This window comes from Syngnathus leptorhynchus, chromosome 18 (assembly GCF_054491065.1).
Source record: "Syngnathus leptorhynchus isolate UIUO chromosome 18, UIUO_Slep, whole genome shotgun sequence".
Lineage (NCBI taxonomy): Eukaryota > Metazoa > Chordata > Actinopteri > Syngnathiformes > Syngnathidae > Syngnathus > Syngnathus leptorhynchus.
Window position 1 is genome coordinate 2,474,098 of NC_141212.1, and position 24,752 is coordinate 2,498,849.

The following is a 24,752-nucleotide window of genomic DNA, read 5'->3' on the forward strand; positions in this document are numbered from 1 at the left end:
AAGTTCTATTCTATTTTATTTTAATAGATCAAGTTATATTTTAACATTAGGAAAAAAATGTAGTGCAGTTGGACACCAGCCCACATGTTACAGACTTTCCTGTGAAGGCTGACACCTCCATTTTGTCACGCACCATGCGCACCTCAGGCGACTTTGCAGAGGAAGTGGGACATTTTTTACGACCTTGCACTTATCGTTGCATGGGAAAGAAGCTTCTTGTGAGCCGTTAGGGAAAGAAATTGGAATGTGTTGCTAAAAATACATTTCACTCAACTTAATTCAGAACACAAACAAGAAAATGAAGTTCATTTCAACGTATTTTATTGCAGGGTGCACAAAATACAAAAGAGGTAGTTGACAAAATAATTTAAAAGCAATTATACACTTTTTTGTTGTGGTATAAAAAAAATGATGAATGAGCTATATACAATTATTTACACCAATAAATAGGAATAGGAAATATATTAACACAATATGTGCATCATTGGAAATTAGTTGAGCTCCTTTGGCATCTCTATCAGCACTTCTTCCTCCTCTTCATCTTCATCATCTTCATCATCCTCGGAAAACTCTGTATCTTCTTCACTGGAGGAAGAGTCTTCACAGGGGCAGATGGTGGCTTGGACCGGGTAGTTCCGAAGGAGTATCTCGGCTTCCCGGTACAGATAATCAAAGCATTTGGTTTTGGGCCAGTACAACCTTTAAAAAATTATATGGAGGAAAAAAAAACCACAGTTGGAACGGAAACTTTTAATTCATTAAATTAAAATATTTTAAAATAAAATAATATAAAAATGGACTAAAAATGTCAAAATTAAAATTACTTGACTGGATGAACGAAAAGGGCTGGTTTGGGTTGCGCTTCAGCAGGATTGAAAGGAGCCTGAAAGTTGAAGGTCTTAATTAGACTTTTCCATCCATACAAAATAAATTTACGAATGTGCAATCAAGTTAAATTTACCAAAAGTATGGACGCTGTCGTCTCGGTTCTAATCCACGGTCTCCACATGTTGGACGCTTGGTTCGCGTCGTTGTCGTGAGGCACCAAACGATTAAATCCACCGCGAGCGTTCATGTTTGCAAAGAAGAGCGAAAATGCTGCTGGCGGTCCGAGCCGATTTCGTTCCGTCAAGAAGTCGCGATGTTGCAAAGTGGGTGCGTCATGAAGCGGATGCAGCTATTTAACAGGCTGCGCGAGCCGAGCGCCAAATTGGACTTTTGACGCGTCGCCAAGTGTCTCCATGCGCCACGGTGCGGAGGTGTGAAATCACACATGAGCAAACTCCGAACATATGGGCCAAACTTGCTTGACTTTGGGAACATTTTAAATTGTTTTCGATTCAATTTTACGTCGTACAAAACAAATCATCCACGCTCTCAAGACTGAGAGTTTCACAAACTACGTGCGTCAAAAGAAGAACTAAAGCAGCGATAAAATCGCAAAGTCGCAATCTAATTCTGACGTGTTTGGAAATTATTATTATTATTATTATTATTATTATTATTATTATTATTTTGAACGCGTTCCGACGCATTTAAATGCTCACCATATTACGCGTAAAAGCATTTGGGTTGAAAAGTGCAAAGATACACGCGCCGCTCCTGACAACCCCCCGCTGCGTGGGGAGGGGGTGAGAAGGAGTTGACACGCGTCACCCTTTCAGCAGGACTTTTCAAATAAATTGATAAACTGCATTCGAGTGTAAACAAAGTGGGAAGAGTTTCATAACAGGTCCTAAATATGACTTAGTGCATTGAAAAGCAAATCAAACATTGCGTAACTTGTGATGACGTTCGAATAGGAATGTGGTTTTATCTCCAGGAACTTTTGCATTCAAGATAAATACAAACCGTATTCAGCAAATTGTTATTTTCTCATTCTAATGTGGGTGTAAGAAAAACCTTTTCGCCAAACTATGACTCACACACATCCACACTTCATTAGCCTATAATGGCATTTAGGATAAATACAAAGCCGTTTGACAAATAAAAACAATCGCTAATCTACTGATTTAATTAGTCCCATTTGGGGTTGGATTGTGCTGTACTGTCCCAGTGTGTATCAGTAGGGGGCAGTGCAAAGCTACATGCTGGGATCGGACTTGATTGATGGGTAAATAAACTTCAGTAAGAGCTAATGGTTGCCACATTTGCTGGAGGTCCCATGGTGAGGAGTGTGTCTTTATAAGTGACTTCAAAACAAAAAAAAAAAAAAAACTGCACAAGATGAATGTTAATTAAGGGGGGAAAAAAACTCAACTGAATAATTTTGGGTAATTTATTAAAATGTTACTTTTGATTTTAAATGCCATTTCGTTTTGTAGGTATACAAGAATGTTCTGGGGGCTAATTTTAAAAGTTTTCCTTGTTCGATGCTTCCTGAATAGCAGAATGAAAGAGTACAAAGACGGGAAAATAATCGACAGTAACCTTCAAAACTGAAAGCGATTTGGAATAACAAACTAAACAATATGAATGTGTAACTGCGAGAGCTCTCTTGGTTTCCCGTAGATGTGTCAAATGGGATAATTTATAATTAAACGGGAATAAATACAAAGACTGTCATCTGCTTTGGGGATGTTATGTCAATGGAGAATACGTACAAAAAAAAAAACCGCTAGTTAGGCTACAAGCTGGCTGGCTAGCTAGCCATTTGTGTGTTGCTGTGAAAACATGTCGTCCCGTCAGTCCCCGCTGTTTGAATGATGGAAGAAGTGCAGGGGATGACGGCATGCGTTAGCCTTGAGTACACAAAACAACGTTTGCGAGCTAAAGCGGGGGCCTGGTGCGTAAACAAGAGCAAATGCAGAAATGGAGACGAAATGCCATTTTGTTCATGACACAACACACAAATGGGGGACAAGTTGGACAAAGACGTCGAGCCAGATGGAAGTGAGGTTGGCCTTTTGGCACCATTTTGCTGAATATGACTAAACAAGCCAGATTAGGGTCGAGACAACATCAAGCTAACAAGCAAGCAGGTCACGTTGTTATGATGCTTCACTTGCACAGTTGACAAGTACATGTAGGCACTCAAGAGCTTGTCCGCCAGGGCTCCACTAGCATCCTTTTAATCGAAGTCCTGGCTGTTACCGTGGAAACCAGAAAATAGGATGCACTACCGTTTGCAGGCATTGGAAGAAATCGAACAAAAATACACATTGTACAGCAGCAACCACAGAGAAACAATCTAATTTTAATTGAGCGATCCCTGCAATTACGATTTATAAAGATGATTAAAAAAAATAACAAATTAGGAGAGAAGGGGGAAAAAAATTCGACATGAACTCAGCACTTTGCTGAATAAAAAGTTAATTCAATGACTCCATGGCCACTCGCCTTTATGCTGCAGCGATGAGTCAGAGCCCCTTTGTCAAGGCTACACAAGTGTAGCAGAGATGTTAATGTGAAAGGCAATGGCGTTTGTTTTTTATTTAAAATATCTAAATTTTTAGTTGACGCAAGTTGAGTAACCTCGATTCGACATTCAAACCTATCGGGTGTTAATTATTTTTCACTCTTTGTTCTACATTAACTAGACTACATCACTATTCTAGTAAATGTGACCCGTGGTAAAAAACAAAGTTAGTTTTTTTCAATTTTATGGTTATATTATGAATAATATCACCTGGGGAAATTAACATTCTTTTTAGATTAAAAACGTTCCCATTCATTGCCACTAGTGGGCGCGATTTTGTGATTACGATGATTTGCACCAAAAACTCCGCAGCGGTACATTTCTGCCTTTTGGGGATTCATCTGACTGACACCGACAACCTCATTTACGCGCAATTTCAAATGATGTGCCTTCTGGACGGCTTTGTTGGATGCTCCGCTCAAATTTGATCCTCAACTGAAGAGTGGTTGTGAGGTGGCAAGCGAGGATGCGCACCGAGGTGCTTCCGTGCACAATAAGAAGAGGGGTGGAGAATTTGCAATCATAAGCCCCCAAATTACTTCCACAAAGAAGAAGGTACATTTCGGTGTTGGTTGATTTGACGTCATTGCCTCGCCCGTGACAAGGTTGGATGACATGAGCTCGCACAACCGGAGCCAAAGCAGCGCGCGGCGCAGTGACTACGAGTGGCAATATGAATACTACGACGAGGAGCCCGTCTCTTTTGAGGGACTCAAAGCACACAGATGTAAGTTTGCCATGTCAAATTGATGTTCTCGCGTTCATCGAATAGTCAAGAACCCGGCGGTGGGTTGATGAAATAGGTTTTACGCACGGGGCGTAAACTAATAATAGTCCCAAATATGGCGCTGCGCTCAGATTGTAGAATTCGAACTTCATAACGACGACAAATCCATTTAAGGGTGGTCATGTATGATTTTTTTCTCTCTCTCTTTCTCTCTCCCTCTTTCATTGCAGACTCCATTGTAATCGGCTTCTGGGTTGGACTTGCAGTGTTCGTCATTTTCATGTTTTTCGTTCTCACGTTGCTCACAAAGACAGGAGCGCCACAGCAAGAGTGAGTATCGCACAAATTCCCTTCTCTTACAAACATTCAAGTGTTTTTATGGCATTTAAAAATATATATATATACAAATTGCAATGATGAGTGGATTTTACTCCAAAACATCCAACAAGTCCTGCAGTCATTTCCTTCCTCCCTAGAAGTACAGACACTGAGAACCTGCCCGCTCCAGGCAACGGTCTGGTGAACATCATCAGTCAGAAAGACGACACCGACGACATAACAGTTCCTCGTCCCTTTCTGGAAGAATCCTGTCCCTACTTTAATTCCTACATCGGCGAAGAGGCTAAGCGGTGGCAAAAGCCCGAAGCGAAGCCCAACGGACCACAGGGGACGTTCAACGGGACCGGAGGTACCACCCGTGCGGTGACTCAACAGGAGGAGTGCTTAGATGAGCGGAAGACAGAAACGGACTTCTTGCCCCACTTCAACATCCCAAACTTTATCACCTTTGAGCACAACTCGTTGGGAGAAGATGACCTGCTGTGTGAGCCACCCATCACACCGGAAGAGAACATTTGAGCCATCCTCCAAAACTATACCTCGAAAGATTATGGATTCGAAGTCAAGATATGAAAAGATGCCTTTTGAGGAAATTCTTTTTCTAAAATATGAAATAGGAGAGAGTGTGGTAATAACAAAAGCTACAGTAGACACAATGTTGATTGTTTGGGCTTGGCAGATGTTTGAATTCTGCTGAGTGCTCAAGTAGCTCACAAAAGGATGACTGAGTCAACAGTCGCTGCAGTAGCCAGAGTGTGACAAATGGCTTTTACTGGATAAATGTGTCACAAGGGTGGTAGAAAAGGGAGAAACCTCTCAGTGGCTGAATAAAGGCTCGAAAGGTTCAGTTTCCGCTTTGGATGCTTTTATTTTGAGTGCTTTCCTTGAGTTCTTACTAAATTGTAAGCCTGATGGTAGTCATGCTTAAATAGAAAAATGATCCATTTCCTGCTATTCAAGTATTTTCCAAGAACAACGGAAAAAAAATAAAACGTTGGTGCAAGAGAGAAACATTTAAATGGTTAATTTGGTGAAGAGTGAGTCAGGTGTCAGTTGGACATGAATAAGTTATGTGGGATAAACATGAGAAACGTGCTATGCAGGCCACGAAAGCAGGGATGGCCATTTTGAGAAAGACTATTTTTGTAACCTCAATTATATTTGTCAGTGGGGAAAAATATTAGAAACAAAGAAGTGTACATAATTCAGCAAAATGACACTTTGGATTTTTATTCCTGCAGGGGGAGCCATACGTTACCATTTTCACTTCTTTTTTTTTTTTAATGGTATCAAGAGGAAGTTTGGTAACTCCCTCGTTCTCACTATTCAGGAGCAATCCAGATGTATAACTAATTTATCAAGTCAAAACAAACTGGGTCAGGTTTTTTTTTTTGGGATAGTGGCACAACAAACCTTGTGCGTACTTGTGCGCGCGCGCGCCGTGAAAGGACGCCCCGGGGTGTGTGAGCTGGGCCGGCCAGATTCCATCGGCACCCGCGCTCCCTCATTCCCGCAGAAGACAAGTCACACTGCTTCCAGAAGATTTATACACTCCTAATGACACATAATAGCGACGAGCGGCGGTCGGCCGGAGCTTGAAGCCGAAACGGTTTTTGTTGCGCGAGGCGCACTAAATATTCATCAGGCGTAGCGGACACCAGGGAGACGCGAGTTCAGTTCATGAGGGCGACTTGCTGGGGACCAGTTTGATCATGGTAAGAACGTCGAACTTGCAAGTTTGGAAAAGAATCAACTCGATTTTCGAGATGAATTGCGCAAGATTGCTTTGATTTTGCACGCGCCCCTGTCCTTTTTTTTTTTTTTTTTTTGCAACTTGAGTCTTATCGTGGTTGTTTTTACAGTCTCGCCGAAGCTAAGCTGTGCAAAGTTTAAACTGTAAACACGACTCGGTGTGCAATAATAATTAACAGACGCTTTCCTGAGACTAGTGTGGGGGGGAAAGTTGCATTTAACGGTCACCCGAAGCTTTCTCCTTTGTTTCGTGAACAAATACGGTTGGGGATTAAGGGGTTAAAATGTGCTTTCTTCCAAATGGCAGACAGAGTCAAAGCGCCAAATAAAACAGCACATTGGGAAGAAGTTGGAATCGGTGCGTCATTTCCCCCCAATGGAAAGGAGCTCTGCCTCTTGCTGCGTTCAAATGCTCGGACAATTTTTTATTTTTGAATTGTTATGACAACTTAGAATAACACCGTGAAATTTTGAAATTTCAGGCTCAAGATATTTGAAGTTGTCCTATAAATAATCTTAGTATGGGAATGTAAGTGAAACACTTCTTCGGGTGGGTATTACAGGAATTGTGAGTTGTTTTGCCAAAACACAACCTAATTTAGTGTTTAAGAACAAAAATTTTTTTGGGTGGTCAGTCCAATTTTTAACCCAAATTGGGTTGTTAACTAACGGAGCATTTTTAAAGGTGTGCCACTTGAAATGATGGCAATTTGATCCAAGGGTTAAGAAAATGCATCTTTTAAAAGATGTACTTTAAAAAAAAAAATATACAAGCACTGACACCCATTAGGTCCTTGATGTACCTTGAAGACATTTGAGAGTGTTGTCATTTGCTCAACATAAACTACATACCTCGCTCAACTTTTGAAGATGAGCTTCACTGTCTGATTGGCCCAAAAATTGCTGGACCGGTTTGGAGTATAGTGGGACCCGTTAGAACAAGGCACAGTGAAGGCATCACGCAAGCACACAGCTGCATGAGCTGGAAAGGGGGCAGAACTTCTAGCAGCAGTGCATTTCTCACATGCCACACACACTCCAGCGTTCTTGTACAGTTGTGGACGGGCTCGAGCAGATGGACTAAAATGCCACACGTTCCTCCGTCAGTTATGAGCCCGAGTGCGGAACATTGGCCGCACTCCCCGGAGGAAAAAAATCTATTGCAGGAGGAAGGAAAATTTTACAAGTGAAGTTTTGACTAAGGGTGAGTTGCTCTTAGATACAAAGTTATGGATTGATCTGTCACTTTGCTCTGGCAAAATATCCTGGTTGGGATTATTTTTCTGCTCTTTTATCTCTTCCATGTCTTTTTTTTATGGTCTGTAGGAGTGTATGTTCTAAAGCAAAATGTTCACAACCTACATAAAGAGTCTGAATGATATGGTATTTACCACGGTAAGCTTTCAGGTTATATGCTCTCCTGCATGTCCTTTCTATGCCGAGAGATGCATGGCCATACTAAAATAAAAATGGTCTCAAGGACATTAAAAAAAAAACTCCTTAAACCTGCATCGCTTTCAATATGACAGTATGCGCTATATGCTCTTTTCAAGTAATGCATTAAAAAAAAAGCATGTTTTATCCCCATTATATATTGTATTAAAACGCAATTGAAGTGAATCATTTATTTGTTTTCTTTGCCATAGTCTGAGAACCCAGAGGAGCAACAGAGTCCAGGAGTCTTGGGCCGAATCGGAAACTGGTTTTCTCCATGGAAGGGAAGGAGTCCTAAAAGTCCGACTGAAAATCCTTGCGCTCGACCCGTTAAGTCGGAGGGAGAGCCTAGTGAGACCGAGGCGAAGAAACACAAGCGGGAGGAGAAGGAACAAAGATCCAATCCCAATTCGCTGGGTCCCACTGGAGATATTTTCCGCTTTGGAGAAGAGGACGCCACGCAGTCTACCCACAGAGCAGACTCTGTTGTGAGCAGTAAAAAGACTCCTCCTCAAGAAGAGGAGTGTTTACTCAGCAAAAGGAAGCCAATAGGGCGAGCCAAGGAGGGCTGTCATGGTACTTCGGCGAGCGGGAATTCTGACAAGGTTGCCTGTCATTTGACGGATCTCGCCTCCTCCTCTGAGCAGGGTGTGGTAAGGACCTCTGAGCCGGTTAACGACACCCAGCCTTTAACCCAGAAACCGGCACAGGCCCATCCGGTGAAGAAGCTTCACGTGTACCTGCAGGAGACCAGTGTGACTCACTGCGGGCAAGATTCTTTAACGGGGAGGGAAGTGATCCGCACCACGCAGAAAAAGCTGCCAGTATTAGCTAAATCAAAATCACCAAAGTCGGGGAGTTTTGATTTGTTGCCGAGCTCCGGTTCGAGAGCGGACGGAAATGCGGAGGCAAATTTGAAGCCTGTGGTTGGGCCGCAGGAGGGAGTGTCACAGAAATTACATAAAGACTGGCAGTTAGAGCTTGAACTAGACACAGAGCAAACGGAGGCTGGCAACATGGGCCGGAAAAATTCTGCGAAAAAGAAAGCAAGGAAGAACTCTCAAGGGGATGGACACTGCAGCCCTCAGGGAAAAACGTCTCCCGATGAGCAAGTGGGTCAAGAAGGCTTCCGCTCATCTGACAGCTTAATGGCCGGCCCACAAGGAGAAAGTCCACAGAGTCAAGAGCAGAGTTTAGACTCCGCCCCCGAGCAGAGCCTCACCTCAGCGGCCTCACCTGGAGGTGGAGAAAATGAGACGTCCGCTCCCAAGCACACAGACGAATTCCTGGGCTCAAGATCAGACACCCAAACCCGTCTTACATGTGCCATGGAGAACGACGACAGTTTTTACAAAGTGGAGAGAAAGACAGAGACCCCAGAATCCAAACGGAGAAGTATCAAGGTTTCGCGGAGTGAAGTGAAACTTTTTCCGAAAAATGTGCCTTTGAAAGCTGAGAAAAGGATAACAGAAGAGGAGGCGGAATTCAACTTGGCACCGGACCGAGACAAGCATGAAGCCAAGGAAAAGCCCAAGACAGAAGCTGATCCAAGGTAAGTTTAGTTCAATAAGACTTTTCAAGATAAGAAAACTAAACAATATTTACACTTCATGATAAAAAAAATAAAATAAAAAAAACTGACCATGATTTAACTTGTTTGTTTGCAAGGAAATATTTGCTAAATACAATGCAACGGGCGTGGAGACAAATTAAAATGCCTATAATTAAGACTTTATTCATAGAGCACTTAGGAAACAAAGTGCATTCCATACACACAAAGTCACTTCAAACAATTTGTCGAAATGTATTTCTAATTTAACTGAAATGTGCATGTTTCCTGTTGATTCCAATTTTGTTATCATGCGCAGGGAGCGAGACAAGAAACCAGAAGAAAAGCCAGTCCTTGGCCGAATTACAGACAAGATCAACTTATTTGAGCGCCAAGGAGCCGTGACGGGCCTCAAAAGAACTTTCCAAAGTCCGAGGAGCGCTGATGTCTCTCCTGTTCGGAACGCTACCGGGAAGCTCAAGGCTGAACTTTTGCCAGCCACGCAGAGATCAAAATCAGCTGATCGATATGGCGCCGTCAATTCCAGCCCTGCGCCGGCCCAAAATGAGACTCCACTGACGGTGAAAGAGAGAGTGAGAAACTTTGCCTCAGAATCAAGCCAACATTTTGAATCAATGCTGCCTGAGAAGACGGGAATTCCAAAGAGATCCACCACATCTGTGGCAACCACTGCATTAAAGTCATCCAAACCCGAAAGTCAGGGTAAACTGGATACTAAGGCAATGACAAGGATAACGCTAAAACCCGATGGACAGGATACCACTGCTGTGAGGGTGAAAGTTTCCACACCTCTAGAACATGGCACAAAGACCTCAAAGACCGCCGATCAGGGTACGAAACCTACCACCACAGAATTAAGTACTGCAACGAAAGTCACGGGTGATCACGTAGAAGTGATCAATAGTTCGCGGGCTAAAGCCACTAGCAAATCTGGGTCTCGCTCAAAACGAAGAAAAAGCAAGGAGGCAACCAGTCCAGTTAGCGAAAATCGGGAAAGCAAGCCAGATCTAAGTCAGCGAGGTGCCAATTCTGTAAAAGGTCAGATTGATGACGCAGTTTTTCTAACACCTGATGAAGTAGAAGGCATGAAATCCAATAAACATACATTAGGAGAAGAATCTGATATTTCCGATAAATCATTGCTTAGTGGTAAAGTCGTTGATAAACTGGTCAACAGAGTGGAGGTTCTACCGAAACCGACGTCGGACGAACCTGATGTTGCTACTTCTAACAGGAAGACAAAGACGACTATTGACAAGGTTTCTATTAATTCAACCCAAAAGGAGGCAAAGACAGAGAAAGAAATTCTTCCACCCAAACAGGAAATCAAAAATGCAACAGAGGACAAATCATCTTCCCTCTCGCAGTCAGCTGAACAGCATATCAAGCAGCCTGCCCCAGTGAAGCGGGTGCCACCAAAATCAGATGCAGAACCACCAAAACAACCTTTACCAACCACAAGACCAAAACCAGTGTGGCCCGGTAAAAAAGAAACAGAACAGGCACAGCCGCATCAAAACCTGGAATCAAAGCTAACAAGTCAGACTGAGACTAAAGTTGTGGCTAAATTTGAAAAGCCACAGGGTAACAACAGCCAGACTGAAGACAAAAATAAAGACAAAACTTTGGTAATGGGTAATCAGAAAAAGCAGACGGACAGAAAAGAGGACACAAGTGCAAATAAAGCCAAGACAGAAAACACTCAAGAAGCCTCCAACATCCCTACTTCAACACAAACTGTCAATCAAACGGATTCTGCAATGCCTGAAGTCACCGTCGTCACTCAGGAGACTGTCAAAAAGACTTTTCAGGGGTCTTCCAAGGAGGGCAAAGTTTCTGACATGCCAAAAGAATCTTTAGATGGGGTCACAAGAGAATTGAAACTACCAGCGATAATAACAGAACCACAACCCGTGGAAACCCTTGAGGGGTCTCTCCGTCAGGCCTCAACCAAACCTGAAGGCAGTAGTGCTGGAAAGCCTGACCGAGGTACCGTCATGGTCTCTCATGACCCCCCTGGGCTGATAAGTGCACGGACTGACAATGCGGCAACTGTTAAAGAGTCGACTCATATTTCTGTTGGAAACACTGATGGCAAAAGCCAGGGCAAAGAGTCTCCAAGCTTGACGGAAAACCTAGAGGCCGCGGAAGATAAAGTCTCTAGAACAAAACCGAGCCGCCCTCAGTTTGAGGGACTAAATACAAAAGTGAGCATAGGAGATATTCCTCCATTCAAGGGCTTGGATAAAATTCAGTCAAGGCTTTCTGACAGCAGCACCGCAGGAATTGCAAAAGGGAAGGCTAAGGAGGACGTGATTGATTCAGCGAGAATTAACGGTGATCTTTCTTCACAACTCGACAAACTCAAAGACCAACCAGTAAATAATAAACCCAGTCCAACTTCCCCAAACTCCAAAAAACTAAACCAAGACTCGGTCCAGCAGTCACCCCCTAAGAGACTCCATTCGCCACGCGGACTAAGCAGAGACGATTCCTCGTTTCAACAGGACGCTCCGTCGAGCTGGCTCGACGTGGACTTTCCCAAACAGAGACTTAAAGTCTCAGGACCCAAGCTGAGCGCTTCTGTCAGCGAGAGTAATCTCTTGGACAACGATGAACTGGATGACGAAAATTTCATCGAGAAGATCCAGAAGCTTTGTGCTCCCTTTTCACTCCCGCCTCGTAAACACAACCCACTCAGGACACCTCAGCCTCCGTTCGCGATGCCAGCGATCAAGGAAGACCACTTTGAGAAAACGTTTGACCCAGAAGAGTTCAAATTTGGCCTTAGGAAGAAAAACCGAGCCTTTGACACAGGCCCGAGTCTTTTAGCTAAGCTCCAAAACCCAGAAACCAAAAGTCCCGCTAAGCCCGCTAGGGTGAGTATAACCGATCGGTGTCTTTTGATCAGTAGTCTAGATCCTTCTCATCAAAAAGACAAGACCCCAAAGAAAGATCAGGAGAAGAGCATTGAGGAGAAAGACATTATCGTCAAGTCTCGCTTGGAGGGGAGCTGCGTGCTGAGCAGTCTCACCAGCCAGAGTACCAGGAGAGGCAGAAACGGGGTTCAGACCAATAATCGGGATGAATCGCCCCAGCTCAGCCCTTCATCGGAGTCGGTGAGTCCGACTCCGACTACCACCGGTTCGTTTGCTGAGAATCTCAGCGTGCAACAGAGAGACCAAGTCCAGCCTACGGCGGTTGCGGTCGGTGACTCAGGTCCTCCATTTCCTTCTTTTAATGACCTCAAGCTGCCGGACTATTTGGAGAAGTATCTCCCGAGGGAACCGACAAATACAACGCAAAGCGCGGACGGACGACCGGAGGTTTGTCTTCATGGTCTTGTCCTTGTAAAATACGTTTCAATAAGGACAATGTGATTGTCATAGTGACATGTTTGTGTTTTTCTTCCATTAGGTTACTGCAAAAATGTCAACTGCAGCTTTGGTCACTGAAGCAGATTCAGTTACGCAACCGAGTTTGAAGGATCCTAATATCGTCCCTCCAGTATTTGGAAATGGAAATAGAAATTCAGCTCAAACAATTCAGCAGCCTCTGACTCAGAGGATACGAACTCATCATGTAAGTATGCCGGGCAACCACGTTTTCTTTTCACTAACGAGCAAATCTGTGAATCTGCGGTTTGGTTTTTTTCTCTGTAACATGATCTGCTTTCGACGCAGCGTTAATGAAACTGCAATTTGTACGTGGCAAAGCGACACCATTACACCGTTGACTTGTTGTGCCAAGAGTCATCATTAGTCACAACATAAGCTTCTCCATTAACACAAACAGCGGGATCTTTTGTCCCGAGGGGTGGGCGTTTGGGGTGGGCGTTTGGGGGGGGGGGGGGGGGGGGGGCATTGACAAAGACAACACTGTGCTGTTTCCTACAGCTCACAATCATTTGCATTTCAAGATCTGTGTGACAATGTGAAAAATCTCATTGAACAACATGTGTTGCTTTGATCAATCACTAGCTTAACATTTCCTCATCATTGTGATCAGAATTTCCCACCGCATGTATTTTTGGCAGTAGTTTGAAAATGTTAATCAGTGGCACAAAAAAGAAATCCTGTCTGACCTCCCTTACAAATAAATGTCATTCTACACTTACCGTGTCACGCTAACGCTTCTGCGGTTTTTGTATCCTAGGCAAGGACTGCCAGGGAATTTCATAGGCGACCTGGAAAGGTTAGTACTTGCAAAACTAACTACATTCAATTGTACTGAGATTGGAAGGAACTCTGGAAAGACTGACTCGCTTAGCCGTGCCAACATCTGTTTTTCATATGTTGTGCAAGCGGGTATAAATACATTTGAAAAACATTTTGCTGCAATGCTGGATGTGATTACTGTCATGCCAGTTCATTACTGTGCACTGAAGTCAAAAGATTTGAGCTATATTTTCATTTACATCTGCCAGGAAGGTTTTAAGAACTTAGTCATTTTCCATAAACAAAAACTTGACATATTCTTGGTGTGTGTGTGTGTGTGTGTGTGTCCCCCCACACAGATGTTATTGTTCCAGAACGCCCAGTTCAGTGGGCAAGTCTATGAGATCTACAGGGATATAAAAGTTGCGACTGACCTGCAGTTGTCCAATATCATCTCCGTCAAGGTCATACGAGGATGGTAAGTCGTAATCAATCAATGCACTTGAATGCTCCAATTTGTTTTGTTGAATGTTGGTTTCTTTTTTGCATAGCAGTGTTGCCTGAAAGGATGAGACACTGAGATAAGTCACCAATCAATCGTTGTCCGACCAGTTCGGAATTCGAGTTTAAAGTCTTTGTGGGGGATTTGCTGACAGGACTCTGGGCTGGAGTTTGCTCCCTAATACGCGTGTATTGTTGCAGCTTGATTCAAATCAAGACGAATGGCGCTAAACAGCGTGCCTGGCCAACTGCAGTTATTTGCTGAGGCAACCAAGAAAGAACGTGGCCAAGGGCCCAGTCAGCCTTGCAGAACAATTCCAAACAAAGAGTTGTTCAAACCATTTGAATCGGAAAATCACTTACCTCTGTATTTTTTTTGTTTTGTTTTTTACGTCTTACAGCTGGATTCTCTACGAGAAGCCCAACTTTCAAGGACGCTGTATCGCTTTGGAGGAGGGGGGCCTCGAACTGGCCAATGAGTGGGCAGAACCCGACAACACCTCGCCAATGCTGATTGGCTCCATTCGACTGGCCGTCCGCGTGAGTGATTCCACCTCACCTGACCTTTTTTGATATGTTATCATGACGACACACGGCCGCGGCCGGATCACTAATAGACCAAATTGACGCATTTGTATTCACCCGACGACTAAATGTTAAAGAGGATTCTGGCACTTCATTCCAGTTCCGAGAAGTGATTTAAGGTACGCAACATGGGGCCGGCGTTGATAATTGCTGTTTTCTTCTATCTCGTCCCTGCAGGATTACTGCACCCCTCATATCGATCTGTTCACTGAACCGGAAGGCCACGGTAGGGTGACCCCTTACCACGACGACACCATCGAGACCGGCTCATTTGGCATCCCGCTGAGCACGGCTTCCATCCAAGTTCACTCTGGAGTGTAAGTAGCTCCAAGTTGAACCCGCCGCCCCCTCCCCGCATATCTCAATTATTGAGATTGATCCACGGGAGAAATGGTGGAAACGTTTGGTCAATAAGGACGTTCGCAATGTGACGGAAAGTCGTCGCTTGCTTCCTCGTTCTTTGTCGTCTGGCGCTCGCGCAGGAATGCGTGTCGTGCCGATGCCTGTTGGTTGAGGTGGGGGGTACTCGGAAAGTGAGGAGTTGGAATGAGAGTTACTGATTAAAGGTGTGGCGGAGAAAGGAGAAAATGTTACACCACGTGAGTGTGTGAGTCAGGCATACAAGACATTTTGTGTCCAACACCTGAAGAAAGTTCGTGACTTTTTTTTTTGTTGTACAGTGCATTTTGCATTTTTTTTTGTTGGTATTATATAATAATAAGAAGATTATAATATTTAAATTGTACCTTTAATATGCAATTTGTTAATTTTATCCTTGGGGTTTGTAAAGAATAATTTTAATAGGACCAATAGAATATTATAATGGGTTTTGAGTATTTTTAAATGAATTTTATCAATTTAAATATTTCTTTTTGTTGTTGTTCTGCTGTCAGGTGGCTGGTATTCAGTGATCCAGGGTTCCAGGGAATGCTGGCTGTTCTCGAACCTGGAGTCTACCCTTTCCCTGAGACCTGGGGCTTCCCGTCGCCGTTTGTGGGATCTCTCAAACCTCTCAAAATGGTTTGTAGCATTTTCAAGTCATCATTTTGCATTGCGGTTAGCATCATAGATTTGGATTAGAAATAGACACAAAAAAAAAAAATGACGATGACACGTTCATGGCATTTTTTTTTCAGGGTGGTTTCAAAGTGGAGAACCCAAATGAAGTTAAGGTAAGGGAGCTAAATCCAAAAAGGTGTTTGCTCTTACATATCCCACGGGTGTCCAAATGCTTCTCATTTACTTAGCCTACCTTTGTCAACTTTGCTGAAAAGATCATCCTCATTGTTTTTTCCAGGCCTTGGTGTACGAGGAGCCTGGACTCCAAGGATCCTATTTGGAAATCGACAGTGATGTTTTCAGCTTTTGCGACGGCGAAGGAGCCGAAACAAACGTTGATACTCACAAGATGAAGTCTGTGGGCTCTTTGAAGATAATTGGAGGACTGTGAGTTTTTAGTCTTTAGGTTATATTTTGCTCACTGTGGTTTTATTATCTTCAGGCAACAAGCCCAAAACCTGTGGCAAATATTATTTTTCAGTTGGGTCGGCTACAGCGAGGAAGCGTTTGAAGGACAGCAGTACGTGCTGGAGGAAGGAGAGTACCTGGATTGTAGCGACTGGGGAGACTCGGGGCGGATTCTGTCACTCCGACCCATACTTTCTGTGAGTAACTTAAATTGATTTTGATTCAGTTCCTACTTTGGGTTGAAATGTGTTAGACAGGAAATGGAACAAGTTAAAGTGAATCAAAAAAAACAAATCTCTATCACAGGATTTCATGTCACCGCACCTCAAAATGTTCAGCAATCGAGATTTCAGCGAGCGGGGGGTCAACATCGACCTGATCGTGCCGGTCATCAACATGGACGACACGGGTTACGGCAGCAAGACTCAATCTGTCGATGTCCTCAGTGGCATGTAAGTAGACTTTTGCGATGACATGGGCCATTCTGTGAATGATGTCAGCACAATTTTTGTTACACATTTGTAATCCAAGATACAAGGTACACACTTGTGTTTGAATTTAGCAGTAAATTCTTGTCACACTTTGCAAGGACAGAGCAGGCGTGTGGTGGAGCATTATGGGTGCCGCACCCAAGCACGTGTCAACACAAGTCTTTTCCAGTCTGCCACACCTCAACTTCCTGTCTAGTTTAAGTTGCTGTTACACTAACCTCTTGCCACGGGAATAAAGATAACATGGAAGAGGAGCGGGTTAGCCGTGGTTCAACTCTGTCATGGATGCCGTTCAACCTGCAATTCCAAAAATAATCAGTTATTCATGATAGGGAGATATTTCTTGACAGATGACATTAACTGTACTGTAATTTAGGACAGATGTGACTGGCAAAGTGGAAAATCTCGTTTCTGAGCTATGATCAGACTGCACAATAAACGCAGAGGAAAATATGCAGTGGGCATTCTGATCATGCAAGAGTAATTACCGCCGGCCCAGTGAGAGTAAACATGAAATAAATGAAGAACATTAAGTTCCGTTGGAGAGAAGAGAGCTGTCACGACACTTTACTCTTGCATGACTAGCGTGTCTTTGGGTCACACAGGCACGCCCTTGTCATACCGCACTTATTTGTCGTGCCTGTGCCAGACTAGTCTTGTATGCTAGCGAGCAGAGAAAAGCCCTGGAAAAGTAAACAAAGCCCTTGGTTGAGTCAAAAGCAAAATTCAATGAGTCATTTCTCAAGAACACACTCCGGATGTTTGCTAAGATGAGACAGACACAGGGGAGGTTGCTGCTACCTACAACCAGTAACATTTGATTTCAGAGATGTGGCGGTTACTTTTATGGTTTACTTTTAGAAATCAAGTAAAAATAATTAGGGTTACTAAGCAAAGATTTTCCTGATGTCATTGTTTTGGTTTGCAATAGTTTAGATATCTTTGTTGTGTAAAAGGACCCAAACACGTTATTTTAGTCAGATTTCTTTAAATTATCGACCATTTCATCCGAATTTGACAGTTACTTACATTACAACCATAATTAGTGTGACTGCATTGGATTTATTTTTGATTCTTGAAGGAATTCAGGCAAATATGTAAGAAAATTCAGTCAAATGACCCTCCAGCGGCAACATATTGTTCATAAACAGTTTCTCTGCTGTCAGAATGAAAGTTTTTTTAATTTCTTTTCTAGCTGGGTCGTGTTTGAAGAACCTGGTTTTTGTGGGGAGTCCTACGTCCTGGAAAAGGGCTTGTATGGAAACCCAGAGGACTGGGGGGCTCTCAAAGACCGTATTGCCTCAGTAATGCCTGTTGTGCTGGTAAGGCAGTACTTTTATTTATACTTTATTTTAATTAAGAAAGCAACTGTAGTATTTTTACTGTTCTTTTGGTGTTGTCGTTTTGTATAAGTATCATTACGTACGACGTGTCAGTAACGCTCATTCGTTGTCAGTCAAAACGGAGCAATATAATACATGAAAAATACATTTTCACAGTCCATTAGTTTATAGGACGCTCAACTCTGCGTCAAACAAACATTTTATTTTCAAAAATGTCCTTTGTTTACCGTTTTTGTTGAAGACGTTGGTATTTGGACGTCACTTCGTAATGTACTTTTGAAAAGACCGCGTCGATTTGAGCGGTATTTTAATTGATGACGTAGGAAGAAACCACTTCCGGGTTGATGGTGCATTCAAAGACTTGGCTTGTCGCGTAAATTCCATTGACGATAGTTCGTTTTCAATGACGTTGACATTCAGCGCATGTGATCAGTCACATTGCTGCTGCTTGTCCTCATTTGACATGGGGAAGTGACACATTTTTTATACTGTTGATTCTCTTGGGAAGCATGTGACAGAAAAATCCAGAACAAATAAAATGCCTATTAAATGAGGAAAATACATGTCAGATGCTCTTGATGACTCATTGGGGGGTTTTCTTCTTCTCCAAAACACATGATGAGTCTCCACCGCTTTGTAGAGTAACAAGAAAAAGTGACTAACAATGTAGTGGGAAAAAAAAAGGTTAAATAAGTCTTTTTCTATTTCAGGATGATTTTGAGAATGTGGCCAAGTTCAAAGTAAGTGACGCTTGTTTATCTATGGGAGAAACTCAAGATGGAATCACAGACGTGTTGTAATGTGTCACGTTGCTGCGTGTCCTCAGGTGCAACTTTTCTCTGAGCCAGCCTTTCAAGGGAGCGTCATCACTTTGGAGGACAGCGTGGCTACCTTGGAGCAAGGCTTCTCTGTAGCTTCCTGCAAGGTCCTGGTGGGCAGGTGTGCATTTTAAAATGTTGACTTTCACTCTATTCCTTAGCGGGGGTCATTTGATTTGATGTTCATGTTTCTTAGCTGGCTAGCGTTTGAAGGCCAGAACTTCAGTAGCAGGATGTATCTCCTAGAGGAAGGGAACTACCAAGACGTGAGGGCGATGGGTTGCATCAACGCAAGTTCCACCATCCTCTCGTTCCAGACTGTCGGCTTTGTAAGTTGATCGATGCTCACACGCCAGACTGCGAAATCCAAATGTTATAGAAAAACTAACATTAAACTGATACTTTCAAACCTACACAAGTAAAAAAAAAAAAAAAAAAAAGTAGTGGCAAACATATTTTGTAACTATGGCATTAACTGTCCCACTACAACGACAAAAAACAAAGGTCTAAGTGTTGTCTGTTTCCATGGTAACGTGACAAAAATCTCCATTTGGCTTTTCATGGCCCGCAGCGCTCCACCCACTGTTTTTTTTTTTTTTAACCCTCCTCTCCAACTTGGCAGGAATTCTCTCAGCCCTCCATCATTCTCTTCGAGCGTTGCGGTCTGCGTGGAAAGCGGGTAGTGCTGACTGATGCCTGCGTCAATCTTCAGATGGCTGAGGGCTGCACCCGGGTCCAGTCCATGCTGGTGGAGGGGGGCATGTGAGTCCACTCATCACAGCGTGTAAAGCTGTCACTTCCAGGAGAAATGATATTCAATATGTTTTCTTAAGATGAAACCCAGCAGAGGCTAAATACATTGAAAACAGCAGGGGCTCTTAAATTGAACCCTGTGGGACGCCAACATCAGTATGCTTACAAATTGAAATGATTTTGGTCTGCTCACATTTTTTTGTGGGTTATGTCTGTCAATGATGACGCTGGAAATCTGCTGCTGATGTGTGACATTCAGGCAAGTGGTGTAAACCTTAGTTGAGGAAATACAAAGGGTGCAGTGTAGGAGAGAACTTCAGCAAGTGGCCCGATCGTTTTCTATCCCCGTTACGATTATTACGTTAGCAATGTACGGGATGTCATGAGCGGATTGGTAGCTAATTGCTGCCTTTGTTTACTTCCTGTTGTCAGGTGGATATTATACGAGGGCATTAATTATCGGGGTGCTCAGATTCTGATCAAACCCGGTGAGGTACCCGACTGGCACCTGTTCAGCAAGTGGAATAAAATTGGATCACTCCGCCCCCTTTTACAGGTACATAAAGCTAGACCTGCTTCATTTGGATATAAAGTACGCTATTATGTTCCCCATTTGGCATTTCTGACGTTGGCGTTTTCTGCGTAGAGGCACGTGCACTTCAAGTTAAGAAACAGACAAACGCGGCTTTTGATGTCCATGACGGGCGATCTGGAAGAGGTCAAACTGCTGCGGATTCAAGAGGCCGAGGAGACCAACGGTCTCGAGCAGATCTGGCTCTACCGCGCCGGCCATCTCCATTGCAAGGTATTCGTCGGTGCGACCCGGCTAGCGGAATGTCATGGACTGATGGCGCTTATGTTTTGCAGCTCCTTGAGGAGTGCTGCTTAAGTCCCAGCGGCAGTGTGACTATAGCAGGAAGTCGCGTGGGCCTGGTGCCAGAAGTGGATAACCACGTGTGGAGTATCACCCCCGAGGGCTTCATCCGGTACATGCCGACTTCTGATCTGGTCTTGGAGGTGAAAGGTGAGCTTCAGAAAGTACTTAAGCACTAAACTCATTTGAACTTTATCAAACTATTTCAATTTGCCATACCATCCATCTCGAGACGTCACCTGCTCAGTGATTTCAAGCTTGCCGGGGTAAAAGTGTCCAATTTTGGCATCATTGTCAACAGTGACATCTTGTGGAATAAAAAAAAAATCCACTGCTTTTGTTGTTTTTAGGACACGTCATTTTTAGAGTAAAACAGTTCATGGTAGTAAAATTAAACAGCAAAAAAAAAAAAAATCAGTTTTTAACTCACACAAGCATCTTTTATTGATGCACAGCATAATGAGTTTCAATATGTCTTTCACAGGAGGTCATCATTATGACAAAAACCAACTGATTCTCAACACCCTGGATCCAAATAAAGTGCACCAAAGGTGGGATGTGGAAATTATTTAGGATTATTCCACACAGCAAAGCAAGCATTTGAGGACTATGTGCACGTTTGCTGCAATGTTCATGGTGGGAAGATCTCAAAGAATATATTGCTGCCTTCTTAAAACTTGACCCTCCAAGTACTACAACGCACGGTTCATGTTTTGCTTTTTCAATGAAAGAATCAGTCTTTGTAAATTAACTTAAGCAGTGTTAATGTGTCTCTTGTATTTTTATTCTGAATGTGATATAACATTTTATTCAGCAATAAAACAAAGTTCTACTTTCATTAGCTCACCTTTATTGAATTTCTGTCAATTTGTTGTGTTGCAGTATAAATACTAAACAAGATATTTATGTAAAGTTGGTTGTGATGGTCGTTTGAGATGACCTGAAAGGTTGCTCTTGGTAACCATGGTAACCTCACAATAAGAGGAAAGCACACGTTCAAGTAGAGTACTTTGTTATATGCTAAAAATAGTCTTGGAGCAGGGTGGTTGAAGAATCGGCACAGCTTGGTTCTTCCCACCGTCGTTAGTTTTGCGTTGCCGTTTCCTGCGCCGCGTTCTGGTGCAACTCTCGCTCCGCCCCGTCTTGCTTCTCGGCCACGTTGACGACCGTCTTGCCTCTGGCGTGGCCGCGCTCCAACTTCTGAAAAGCCTGAGGCACCTGGCTGAACGGAAACTGGGCCTCCACCACTGGCAAGATCTGTGAACAAATGATGACATTCATTTTCTGGGAAAAAGATGGTGTTCATTTATTGCAATCGACAATTCATTGACACAGCGACTGTCTCTGAATTCCCGAGCTTCCAACGTGTGAAATGCGAGGGCTGGGTATAGAATGTGATGAGGCAGGACAATCCCGAGCAGGTCAGCATCTCTCGATATTCACAATGTGTGACATCGGAAACACTTTATAGCGACACTTTCCCGCCACTGGTCTAAATCAGCTGCTTGCTGTAAGCCCCCAGGACAAAAGATACAAATAGCTGCTCAGCACTGTGTAAAAAAAAAAAAAAAAACATTCAGCATCTCTGAATCCACCCCACACCAGCACAGCAGGAATGTCATGCCCACTCGGAAACAAAGCCGGGGAGGGGTCGGTTGATATTGCTAAACATGTTTTGGGTAGTGACTCGATACAGTACCTTCCCGGCATCCACTAGCTTGCTGATCTCATCCAGACCAGGCCCATCTGGAGCGTAGAACCCCCAGCGGTAGAAGATGCCATTTGATATTATATTCTACAATGAAAAAAAATATATATATATATTAATTTATGAATCAAGAGATTAAAAAAAAAAAAAGCCTGAAAGAAAATTCTGTTTAATCATAGAATGAAGCCCGGTCTATTTAACTGAGTGAGTAAAAGAGTTTGAACAGCAGAGGGCTCGGTTGAGTTGCGATATGGGTGAGAGAAGCCGTGAGGGTGTGACCGATGTGGCCCAGGCCTTCTCAACTGTCCAGCTGGTGGCTGCCGTGGACAAAAGGCTTGGCAAGAAACACACATTTGCCCGAAGAGGAGGGAGGGTGGGGGGGGGGGCATTTGGCTGCAATTTGCACAAACACGGCATACTGCTGCTTCAGCATTAACTCCCCGGGATTGGATGGTTCTGACCCATTCGACCGGATTTCATCTCAGTGGGAAATATTGATGTCGGAGTTGGATTATTTTTTTTTTTATTCCAATCATATATACCTGTATGACCTTGGTGTTCAGGGTGGATCCGGCGTGAATGAGTCCATCCAGTAGGCCAAGAGTATCCGTTTCGGAGAGCAAAGGGGTTACCAGCGTAACGTACTTGGCCCCGGACCAGGGTTTCAGCAGGCCCACCGCCCATTCCTCGGAGTCGCCGCCCACGCCGTCTAAAATCACGTCGAATCTGGCAACACAAGCGCATAAGAAGTTCCTTTTTTTTTTTAAATTTGCTCGTTTGGGAAAATGCCACCGCAGCGCTCGCTTGTTTGGTCTTCAAAGCGAGCTTGACCAATTTTGCACTCTGGCCTTAAGATTTGGTATCCATGGAAACTAGAAAAATGAGAAGGGGAAAAATGCGCAGGTGTATGGGGTTGACTGCGAGATGTCAGCAGAACACATTAAGACCTGATGTGAAATGGAATCATGTCAAATGATTTCAAATATATCACACACCTCTCCATTGTTTCTAGTTGGTCCACCGCATCTTCTGCGGCGTAGTCCACCACCTCATCGGCTCCGAGACCTCTGACGAGACCCTCGGCATTCTGAGAGCAAGTGACCGTAACGTGGGCACCCCAGGCCTTTGCCAACTGGCAGCACAAATGAAAAAAAAAAACGCTGGAATAAACAAAGTGAACCAACAAAAGGCGAAAATTGCTTCTCGTGATGTTTCACCTGAATCGCAAACGTCCCGACGCCTCCTGATCCCCCGGTAATCAAAACTCTGAGAGCAAAGAGCATTCAATTCGTGAGGGCTGTCAAATGTGCGCACTTTCAGCTCATTATATTTAAAACAAAAAAAATTAAACATTAAAAGCAAAGCTTACCTTTTATTGAAGGAGTTGTCTCTGCAAAGACCACCGGCGTTAACAAGTGCGGACAGCGCAGTGCTGGCTACGTAGGGGATGGACGCCGCCTCCATGTGACTCAAAGATTCGGGCTTGTGGGACACCTTTTGGAGATCACCAAACATGGATACATTAAAACAGGTTTCTCAATATACTTGGAAAGATATATGTACCACCTCAAACTCTGTTAGATTGACAAACTCCGCCAAGCTGCCTTGTTGCCACGGGGGAACAGCAGCCCAAACCTGGAACATTGTGATAGATGACCACAATAAATCCAAATCAAGGATGCTTGAACGTCATGCACCTTGTGGAAACCACTGTGTACCTCATCTCCTGGAACAAAGTGAGCAACCTCAGATCCACAGTCCACTACGACACCAGACACATCTCGACCCAGGATCAGAGGAAAACCACTATCATTGTCCATTATAGAAAATGGGTCCTTTCGTAGCTTCAGCATCTTTGCACCATACCCTCCTGAAATTAAGAAATGAATGTGATGGTTTCAGCCTCCTGTCTACATGGTTTTAGTGAGTTGACCTCTCACCTCTCATGGCCACATCCAAAGGGTTGAGACTGGCAGCATGCACTTGGATCATCACCTGGCTGGACGAGGTGATCGTAGGTACTGGGATGTCGTCAGAGTACCTGAGCACTTCATTAGTGCCAAACTGGTCGATGACCCAAGCAGACATGCGGCTCTGCCCTCGCCAGGCTGAAGTGCTGACATGTTTTCGGAAGCACCGTCCACCCCCGGCGACTCGCGTTTGGGTCGAACTTTTAGCTCTGATGAATAAGTGAAACAGCCTAGTGTATGCCATCACTAAAGACATAAGCTTAAAATCGTCCTTCAGCTGACAGTGCCAACAAGGTCATATTTGACACATTAGATGGAAGACGCCAGCCAGTATGCGCGCTGGCAGCTCAAGTTCCTCCCTTCACAGCGAGGAAGAATTTCAATACAATTGTTTTATGTCGCCAAAGATTACCGAGTATAACTCACTTGCACGCACGAGTAATAAATGATGCTGTTACGGTAGTAGAAAAGACAAACAAAACGTTGTAAACAATGTTCCTGCTAGCTTAGTGGCTACATAACACGTTAACCTTTCACCTCTCAGCAGCAGCGAATCACATATCTCGATGCCAATACACAGACCAATGGGGCCGTGAGCTTGGCCTGACGTCACCACCACTGTATGGTATAATAATCCTTCAATTATTATTAAAATTAAAAACACGACAATTTAAAGATTATAGCAAGAGCCTGTTAAAATAATGTTAATTGCTCTTATTAGCTTGTTGATTACATTACAAGCATTTATTAAATTCTGTGATAATATTCTGACCAATGAAGTCGCGTGTTTAAATTTGTTTACATCTGACGTCACCACCTCTCGGTAACTACCACTACAAATTTTA

General features: G+C 43.6%; 4 protein-coding genes across 6 annotated transcripts; 2 read left to right on the forward strand and 2 right to left on the reverse strand.

The window, feature by feature from the left end:
* Positions 1 to 355: 355 nt before the first annotated feature.
* On the reverse strand, positions 356 to 18,114 carry LOC147042318 (protein ripply2-like). Of its 2 annotated transcripts, XR_015068953.1 has the most exons (7): positions 18,012 to 18,114; positions 16,660 to 16,738; positions 16,275 to 16,434; positions 16,088 to 16,179; positions 15,889 to 16,000; positions 15,736 to 15,815; positions 13,112 to 13,957 (listed from the first exon to the last, which is right to left on the reverse strand). XR_015068953.1 is itself a non-coding variant. In XM_085938064.1 (5 exons), exons 3-5 carry the CDS (start codon positions 1,073 to 1,075, stop codon positions 492 to 494), a joined length of 381 nt encoding a protein of 126 aa, XP_085794190.1. In that variant the 5' UTR covers positions 1,076 to 7,393; positions 13,832 to 15,815; positions 15,889 to 15,962; the 3' UTR covers positions 356 to 491. The 2 variants fall into 2 exon arrangements, 1 of the variants encoding a protein (XP_085794190.1); XM_085938064.1 differs by lacking the exons at positions 16,088 to 16,179; positions 16,275 to 16,434; positions 16,660 to 16,738; positions 18,012 to 18,114 and adding exons at positions 356 to 699; positions 825 to 883; positions 962 to 7,393 and having other exon boundaries at positions 13,832 to 15,815; positions 15,889 to 15,962.
* Positions 3,935 to 5,417, forward strand: LOC147042319 (melanocortin-2 receptor accessory protein 2A-like). The gene is made up of 3 exons (XM_085938063.1): positions 3,935 to 4,145; positions 4,376 to 4,475; positions 4,625 to 5,417. Exons 1-3 carry the CDS (start codon positions 4,034 to 4,036, stop codon positions 5,001 to 5,003), a joined length of 591 nt encoding a protein of 196 aa, XP_085794189.1. The 5' UTR covers positions 3,935 to 4,033; the 3' UTR covers positions 5,004 to 5,417.
* On the forward strand, positions 5,874 to 21,079 carry LOC147042320 (uncharacterized). Of its 2 annotated transcripts, XM_085938061.1 has the most exons (23): positions 5,874 to 6,199; positions 7,883 to 9,222; positions 9,539 to 12,359; positions 12,492 to 12,566; positions 12,658 to 12,822; positions 13,396 to 13,434; positions 13,757 to 13,875; positions 14,300 to 14,438; positions 14,661 to 14,800; positions 15,377 to 15,503; positions 15,620 to 15,655; positions 15,781 to 15,929; positions 16,024 to 16,147; positions 16,257 to 16,402; positions 17,637 to 17,763; positions 18,495 to 18,524; positions 18,611 to 18,723; positions 18,799 to 18,931; positions 19,225 to 19,364; positions 19,788 to 19,911; positions 20,002 to 20,160; positions 20,223 to 20,379; positions 20,714 to 21,079. In XM_085938061.1, the coding sequence occupies exons 1-23, from the start codon at positions 6,197 to 6,199 to the stop codon at positions 20,800 to 20,802; spliced, it is 6,495 nt and encodes a 2,164-aa protein (XP_085794187.1). In that variant the 5' UTR covers positions 5,874 to 6,196; the 3' UTR covers positions 20,803 to 21,079. The 2 variants fall into 2 exon arrangements, with proteins under 2 accessions (XP_085794187.1, XP_085794186.1); XM_085938060.1 differs by having other exon boundaries at positions 9,539 to 12,566.
* Positions 20,667 to 24,467, reverse strand: LOC147042321 (NAD(P)H oxidoreductase RTN4IP1, mitochondrial-like). Its single transcript, XM_085938062.1, has 9 exons — positions 23,878 to 24,467; positions 23,656 to 23,807; positions 23,504 to 23,572; positions 23,307 to 23,431; positions 23,155 to 23,203; positions 22,933 to 23,069; positions 22,480 to 22,663; positions 21,929 to 22,024; positions 20,667 to 21,486 (listed from the first exon to the last, which is right to left on the reverse strand). The coding sequence occupies exons 1-9, from the start codon at positions 24,161 to 24,163 to the stop codon at positions 21,313 to 21,315; spliced, it is 1,272 nt and encodes a 423-aa protein (XP_085794188.1). The 5' UTR covers positions 24,164 to 24,467; the 3' UTR covers positions 20,667 to 21,312.
* Between the last annotated feature and the right edge of the window lie 285 nt (positions 24,468 to 24,752).